The sequence below is a fragment of the Bison bison genome, unplaced genomic scaffold (assembly GCF_000754665.1).
Source record: "Bison bison bison isolate TAMUID 2011002044 unplaced genomic scaffold, Bison_UMD1.0 scf7180017864063, whole genome shotgun sequence".
In the NCBI taxonomy this organism is placed as follows: Eukaryota; Metazoa; Chordata; class Mammalia; order Artiodactyla; family Bovidae; genus Bison; species Bison bison.
The window spans coordinates 108,903-116,932 of NW_011494635.1; the positions used below are offsets into that span (position 1 = coordinate 108,903).

General features: G+C 42.2%; 1 protein-coding gene and 1 long non-coding RNA gene across 2 annotated transcripts in view; both read left to right on the forward strand.

Annotated features, from left to right (window-relative positions):
• Positions 1-2,781, forward strand: part of SEC23B (Sec23 homolog B (S. cerevisiae)) — a 30,805-nt gene extending 28,024 nt beyond the window's left edge. Inside the window, exon 20 of the mRNA XM_010836327.1 lies at positions 1,937-2,781. Within this exon, the coding sequence (XP_010834629.1) occupies positions 1,937-2,026 (90 nt within the window). The 3' untranslated portion in view covers positions 2,027-2,781. The remainder of the gene's footprint in view (positions 1-1,936) is intronic.
• Positions 2,782-3,890: 1,109 nt separating this feature from the next.
• On the forward strand, positions 3,891-5,505 carry LOC104985940. Its single transcript, XR_824978.1, has 2 exons — positions 3,891-4,075; positions 5,187-5,505. It is a non-coding gene; the product is annotated as an uncharacterized LOC104985940 (long non-coding RNA).
• Positions 5,506-8,030: the final 2,525 nt, after the last annotated feature.

Here is an 8,030-nt window from a genome sequence, read left to right on the forward strand (position 1 = left end):
CTATACAGTCTTGGTTATTGTAGCTGCATAGTAAGTTTTGAAATCAGGTAGACTGGTTTCTGTCACTTTTTTTTCAAAGCTTGCTTAACTATTCTGATTTCTTTGCATTTCCATATGAGTTGTACAGTAATCTTGTATCTATCTTTTAAAAATCTTGCTGGAAGTTTGGTAAAAATTGCACTGAACCTCTCTGTCAATTTTGGGAGAGTTGGTACCTTTATTGAGCTTTCCTATCTGTGAACTCAGTACGTCTCTCCATTTATTAAGTCTGTTTTTATTTCTTTCATCAGTTTTTCTTTTTTTCTTGAGTGACTCTGAGTGATACTGTATTTTTAATTTCGGTGTCCAGTTGTTCATTGCTAGTACAGGTCTTTAACTTACACTGGGATTACATCCGAATAAATGTATCGTAAGTTGAAAATGCATTTAATACACCTAACCTGCTAAACATCATAGCTTAGCCTGGCCTGCCTTAAATATGCTCAGAGCACTTACATCAGCCTATAGTGAGGCAAAACCGTCTAACACAAAACATATTTTATAATAACACAGAACATATTGAGTATCTCATGTAACTTATTAAATACTGAACTGAAAGTGAAAAGCAGAGTGGTTGTCTGGGTCAGAATGGTTGTGTCTTGGTCGTTCACCCATGTGATTAGTGTGGCTGACTGGGACCTGCCCAGCATCACAGGAAACGGGCTGTGTATCACTAGCCTGGAAAGAGACCAAAACTCAAGATGTAAAATACGGTGTATGATTTCTACTGAATGAGTATTGCTTTTATGCTATCATAAAATCAAAGAATCATAAGTCAGCAAGCATAACATAAAGTCATTTTTGTAGACTTGTGTCCTGTGACCTTCCTGAGTCACTTACTACCTTTGACAGTTTTTTGGTAGATTCCTTGGGATTTTTTACAGACTTCTTCAAGTAGAAGCAGTTTATTTCTTCCATTCCAATTTGAAACCCGTTATTTCCTTTTCTTGTCCTTTTATCTGTTTGCTGGGTCATTGATTTCTGCTCTAATCTTTATTTTCTTCTGCTTGCTGTGGGTTTATATCTTTCATCTTCTAGGTTCTTGAGGATAGGAGTTTAGATTATTGATTTGAGACTTTTCACTTCTTCACTGTATGCATTTAGTGCTTCTGAATCCCTTTGCAGCATGACTTTTGCTGTGTCCCACAAGTTTTGATTGTTGTATTCTTGTTTTCATTCAGTTTGATACATTTTCTAAAATTTCCTTTGAGAGTTCTTTTTTGTCTTTTGGATTATAAGTGTTTAGTTTCCAGAGATTTTCTTTTTGTCTTTAGTTACTGATTTTATTTTGATTCCATTGTGGTTAAACAATATACCTTGCATTATTTCAGTTTTTAAAAAATTTGATGGTTTGTTTTATGGTCTAGGATATGGTCTGTTTGGCCTATATGTTCCATGGTCACTTGATTGGGTATTCTGCTGTTGGATAGATTTATAGATTGTTCTGTAAATGTCAGCTAGGTCCTGTTAGTTGATGGTGATGTTGAATTCTTATATACTTCTGCTGATTATCTGTATAGTTCTATAAGTTCTTGAGAGAGGATGTTAACATTTCTTACTCTTAATGGTGAGTTTGTTGCTCTTTTGAATTCTGTCATGTGGGAGCCAGCTCTGGAGGAGTCCTGAGAATTACACAGAGGATGAAGTAAGAGAGCATGTTCTCAGAACTGTGTAGTGGCAGGGATGGCCAGATCTTAGTGGATCAGGGAGGGTTTTGTGAGGAAACTATGCTTCACTTGAAAAAATTAGTTAGCTCGGTAGGAGATGGGCATGGGTGACAGGAGTATTCTTGGCAGAGGGACAGCACTTCTAGTTTCCTGAGGGGAAAGTCCCTAATTTATGAATTTTAACCAGCTTTTAAGATACCTGCCAATAAACCCTTCTCGTTTTATTTCAGGAAACGGGAGCGCCCATCCTCACTGATGACGTTAGCCTGCAGGTGTTCATGGACCATCTGAAGAAGCTGGCTGTCTCCAGTGCTTGTTGAGTTAAGGATATAGGCAGGAAATGGAAGAAAACACTGTCATTTTGTGTTCACAAATGTTTATAAAGGCTTAACATTCCTTTTACTTTGCCAATGGATTTTAATAAATAATCGAAGTGTTAGTAACTATTTAGATTTTAATTTATTTATATTCCTTATCTGTGCCCTTTTCTTACTCTCTGAAATTTTAAGGTCATAAACATTTTGGTATTGGTAGATGTTTATATGCTTTTTGTATCCTAACTTTTAGAGTCTGTATAAAATCAGAGCTAATGTATTTTGGCAACTTGCTTACATGAAAATCAATGATCAGAAAGGAAATAAATCTGGATGGAGAAAGCATTGGTTAAAATAGTGCTAATACATATTTGATTTCTGAAGTCTCTGTAAGTCTTGAGTATGTTTTATGTAAATTCTCCAACAAGTAATTCCTGAACTTAATCTTCATTTACTGTCCAAATATTAACAGATAAGGAAACGTAAGAAATAATGTGCAGCTGTTGAGGCTGAGTGGTCTGGAGTGGCACTGTCCCTCCCTCACCTGAGATACAGAGAACACATTGGTGGTTACCAGTGGAGGAGGGATGGGGAAGGGTGAAATGGATTAAGGGGGGGGGGTCTGTTGTACTGTGATGGAGGGAAACTAGGGATTGTGGTAGTGAAGTGACTGCAGTGCATACAGAACTTGAATTATAATGTACATGTGAAACATGTTATAAACCAACGTTACCTCAATTATAAAAATTCTAGCTATTCTACCCAGTGGAGTTCATTCTTGTTTTGAGGTTATGTCCCCTTTCACATAGGCCCCCGATGGCTAAGATGGTAAAGAATCTGCTTGGGATGCAGGAAACCTGGGTTTGATCCCTGGGTGTAGAAGATCCCCCTGGAGGAGGGCATTGCAACCCACTCTGGTATTCTTGCCTGGAGAATCCCATGGACAGAAGAGCCTGGAGGGCTACTTGAGGTCGCAAAGAGTTGGCGATGACTGAGCAACTAACACACAATTGCTACGACAGCTGTCATCCAGGAATTTCTTTTGTTGGACTCCTCTGTTAGTTTCCAGGAGTAATAAGGACCTAATCTATAGTGCAGGAAACTACTCAATACTCTGTAATGACCTATATGGGAAAGAATCTAAAAAAGAGGGGATCTATGTATATGTAAACTGATTCAGTTTGCTCTATACCTGAAACTACAGCATTGTAAATCAACTATATTCCAATAAAAATAAGTGCCAGGGGCTTTCCTTGGCAGTCCAGTAATTAAGGCTCTGCTTCCAGTGCAGGGGTCTTGGCTTCATCCCTGGTCAGGAAACTAAGATCCCACAAGCTAAGGGGTCCAAAAAAAGGGGGGGGGGACCCCAAAACAAGTGCCACCTGAAGCCTTTGTAAGGCATGTCGTTACAATTATGCAAGCTCCAATACTTTGGCCACTTGATGCAAAGAACTGACTCATTGGAAAAGACCCTGATGCTGGGAAAGGTTGAAGGCAGGAAGAGAAAGGGACGACAGAGGATGAGATGGTTGGATAGCATCACCGAATGGATGGACGAGTCTGAGCAAGGTCTGGAAGTTGGTGATGGACAGGGAAGCCTGGCATGCTGCTGTCCATGGGGTCGCAGGGAGTCGGATACGACTGAGCGACTGAACTGAACTGAGAGGTGTGCTTAAGAGAAGCTGTCATAGGGCCCCGTCACATGGAAGGCAAGGTCGTGGGTTCCAGGCAAAAGACGGAAGCCCTCGGGCCCAGCCCCACACCTGAGTTCTTTCCGGGTGGGAGGTCCGTACTACACGCCCCAGGATGCATCGGGGGCCAACGCCGGAAGCGGCTTCCCAAGGCGGCTCTTCATTGGAGGCGGCGGCGGTGACGCGCAGACCGGAAGGCCCGCCTTCACCCGAGACTAGGAGGAGTGTGGTCTACGCGGCGGTGTCATGCGGCCGGCGCAAGCCCTTCGTTGGTACCGGCGGATGTCAGTCGTTTACGGACTGGGCGCCTGGACCCTGCTGGGCTCCTTGATTTTTTTGAGTCAGAAAAAGAGCAAGCCGCCAGGTACGGCTCTCTGGCAGGACCTCCGCAGACGCGCGACCTTTCGTGGGCCGTGTCCGGGCGGTTAGCGGAAGTGGCTTCGCGAGGCCGCTTCCCCAGGTTTATTCTACGGAGCACTGGGGCGACTGCTTATCGTTATCATGGAACCAGGCAGGAAAGGACTTTTAGAGCCTTTTCCCTCGACCTTGCTGAGTTATTGAATGAGGCCGTCACTGTCCTCAGAATTTGAAGAATTTGTGAGGTTCCCGGTCAAATGTCAAAAGACACTAGAAGGTGGTTTAAAGAGGCGATGCTCCTATAGCATCAGCCTTCCTCCCATTCAGCGAGCAAAGGGTTTCAGGACTTGCACCTGCTGGAGTATTGAAATTTTCCCAATAGATTACCTACCAAAGAGGAAATCCTCCAGCTTTCAGAAATGGGGTATAAATCTAGTTTCCTCCAGAGTAGGCGTTGCCTGGGGCTTGGTGGGGAGCGACTGCTAAAAAAATCAGGGTTTTTGTGTGTGTGTGTGTGTGTCTGGTATTCTAAACTTTATTTGGTGCTGATTGCACAGATCTGGAAAGACTAAAAACTACTGAATTGTATAAGTGAGTTAAATGTGTATATGAAAAATATATTTCAGTAAAGCTTTTTATGTAAAAACTGTGCTGATGATTTCGTTTGGTGTTGAAAATTACCAGGGGCCTGAAAATACACATATCCACAATTGAGCGTTTTAAAACATTTATCTCTGTAGTGGTCATTTGAAAAAAAAAAAACACATTTATTTATTGACTGCGGGTGTCTTGGTTGTGGCATGTGGGATCTAGTTCCCTGATTAGGGATTGAAATAGGACCCCTTGCATTGGGAACTCCGAGTCTTAGTGTCTGGACTACCAGGGAAGTCCCCTATAGTGGTCATTTTTTAAAAAAAATTATTTTAAAAAATTCTTTTGACAATGGTGTCAGGAATCTGATGGGGTGGGGTAATTCTTACCTTAGTTTATTTAATTTTCAAGACTCTACTAATAATTCTAATGACTGCTGTATAGTTAGAAGTTTGTGATCAACTATAAAAAAAAAAAGATAAAAAAGTTAATGATGCAGATGTTCCTTTTTTTTTTTCTTTTTTAAGGTGATAAAGTAGAACAAAAGGATGCCTCAAGAAACGAACTATCTGAGCCCCCACAAGGCTTTTATGTGGAAACGATTGTCACATATAGAGAAGATTTTGTTCCAGTTACTGCCAGGATCATCAATTATTTGAAATCATGGACTAGTGGCCCTGGACCAAAATCATGATTGACTGCTGAACTCTGAAAACAGAACTTTGGTTCAGCATATACATTTGAGAGATACCTTGATTTCCACTTTCCATTTGTGAAAAGTGAATACATTTAAGTTTGCTTTAAAATAAAATAAAAAATAGGCAATAAATATCCCCTTGAAGAAAAGTAAATTGCATATTCAGCGGGTGTCCTTCTGTATCACAGGAGTGAAAGATTGAAGTGAAATATCATATTGAACTTTGTAAACTTGGTGTTCTGAAATTAGTTGATGTGACTTTATACTTCTTTCATGTTGCTGTCAAACAGAGCTTCTGTGGTCCCTTTAAGATTAGGTTTGGGAAACCCCCACGTTTAGTTTGGGACTTGGAGCAGCCCTTTGTGTACTATGTGGGTGCTTGGTAAGTGTATTATGAACTGGGTCGTAACTCCTGGATTCAGTAGACTCCATCAGTTCTTTAGGAGCAGCACAGATACCCTCATCCTTTCAGCTGATGTGGATTAAATCCCAACAGTGGCTACTAGTATTCTAGAGATGGGGGTACAAAGTGAGGATCCGGGTCCTTGCCCTCTGGTGCTGCAGGGTTTTCTCCACTGGTCTCCGTTGGTTGCAAGTGACAAACCCACGTAAATGCACCTAAATCAGAAGGAGATGTATATGAAATACGCGTATGAACATGGAATTCCCTGGCAGTCCAATGGTTAGGACTTGGAACTTTCACTGCTGGGGGTCCAGGTTCTGTCGTTGGTTGGGCAACTAAGATCCTGTCTGCTGTGCGGTGCCAAAAATGGAAAAGAAAAGCTCCGTATAACTTGGAAAAATATCTCAGATTTTCTTTTCCTTGACATTTTTGAAGGATTATTCTAGTTACTCTGTAGTTGTTGTTCAGTCACTCAGTCGTGTTGGACTCTGTGACCCTATGGAGGATAGCATGCCATGCTTCCCTGTCCTTCACCATCTCCAGGAGCTTGCTCAAACTCTTGTCCACTGAGTCAGTAATGCCCTCCAGCTATCTCATCCTCTGTCGTCCCCTTCTGCCTTCAATCTGCATTCTGTAGAATGCTCCTTAATTTAGGTTTGATCTTGCTTCATGATTGGATTCAGATTATATGTTTTTGGCAGACAATACCACTAAAGTGATAGCATGTCTTTCCTCAGTGAAGTATCAGAAGTGTATGATGTTTGTTTTACTACCGGTGATACTATTTTTGGCAACTTAGTGTGTAGTACTTTGGCCACCTCATGTGAAGAGTTGACTCATTGGAAAAGACTCTGATGCTGGGAGGGATTGGGGGCAGGAGGAGAAGGGGACAACAGAGGATGAGATGGCTGGATGGCATCACTGACTCGATGGACGTGAGTCTGAGTGAACTCCGGGAGTTGGTGATGGACAGGGAGGCCTGGCTTGCTGTGATTCATGGGGTCGCAAAGAGTCAGACACGACTGAGCGACTGATCTGATCTGATCTGAGTGTGTAGTATTTAACATTCCAGCATAATATTTTGTAGTCTTTTCTGGCCAAATGACTCTTTCTTGTTTTCAACTTGAAACTTTCTCTTCTAGGGGAGGAAAAAGTTTTCCTTATTCTCCTCAGGTCTGAAAAAGTAAAGTGATAGACAAATCAACAGGAGAAAAGCATACAGATTTATATAAAGTTTTCAGCTACCCACTCCAGGACTCTTGCCTGGAGAATTCCATGGACAGAGGAGGCTGGCATGTTACAGTCCAGGGGGTTGCAAAGAGATGACTGAGCGACTTTCACTTCACTTACATGACATGAGAGTCTTGATAAGGAGATGAAGACCTAAAGAAGCAGGCCTGTGTTTTGTGTGTGTATGTATGTTTTTGTCATTATGTTTGCAATTGCACTCATCTCACACGCTAGTAAAGTAATGCTCAAAATTCTATTCTCCAAGCCATGCTTCAGCAATACATGAACTGTGAACTTCCAGATGTTTAAGTTGGTTTTTGAAAAGACAGAGGAACCAGAGATTAAATTGCCAACATCCGCTGGATCATCGAAAAAGCAAGAGAGTTCCAGAAAAACATCTATTTCTGCTTTATTGACTATGCCAAAGCCTTTGACTGTGTGGATCACAATAAACTGGAAAATTCTGAAAAAGATGGGAATACCAGACCACCTGACCTGCCTCTTGGGAAATCTGTATGCAGGTCAGGAAGCAACAGTTAGAACTGGACATGGAACAACAGACTAGTTCCAAATAGGAAAAGAAGTGCGTCAAGGCTGTATACTGTCACCCTGCTTATTTAACTTATATGCAGAGTACATCCGGAGAAGGCGATGGCACCCCACTCCAGTACTCTTGCCTGGAAAACCCCATGGATGGAGGAGCCTGGTGGGCTGCAGTCCATGGGGTCACTAAGAGTCGGACACGACTGAGCGACTTCACTTTCACTTTTCAGTTTCATGCATTGGAGAAGGAAATGGCGACCCACTCCAGTGTTCTTGCCTAGAGAATCCCAGGGATGGCGGAGCCTGGTGGGCTGCCGTCTATGGGGTCGCACAGAGTCGGACACGACTGAAGTGACTTAGCAGCAGCAGCAGCAGCAGCAGAGTACATCATGAGAAACGCTGGGCTGGAAGAAGCACAAGCTAGAATCAAGATTGCCGGGAGAAATATCAATAACCTCAGATATGCAGATGACACCACCCTTATGGCAAAAAGTGAAG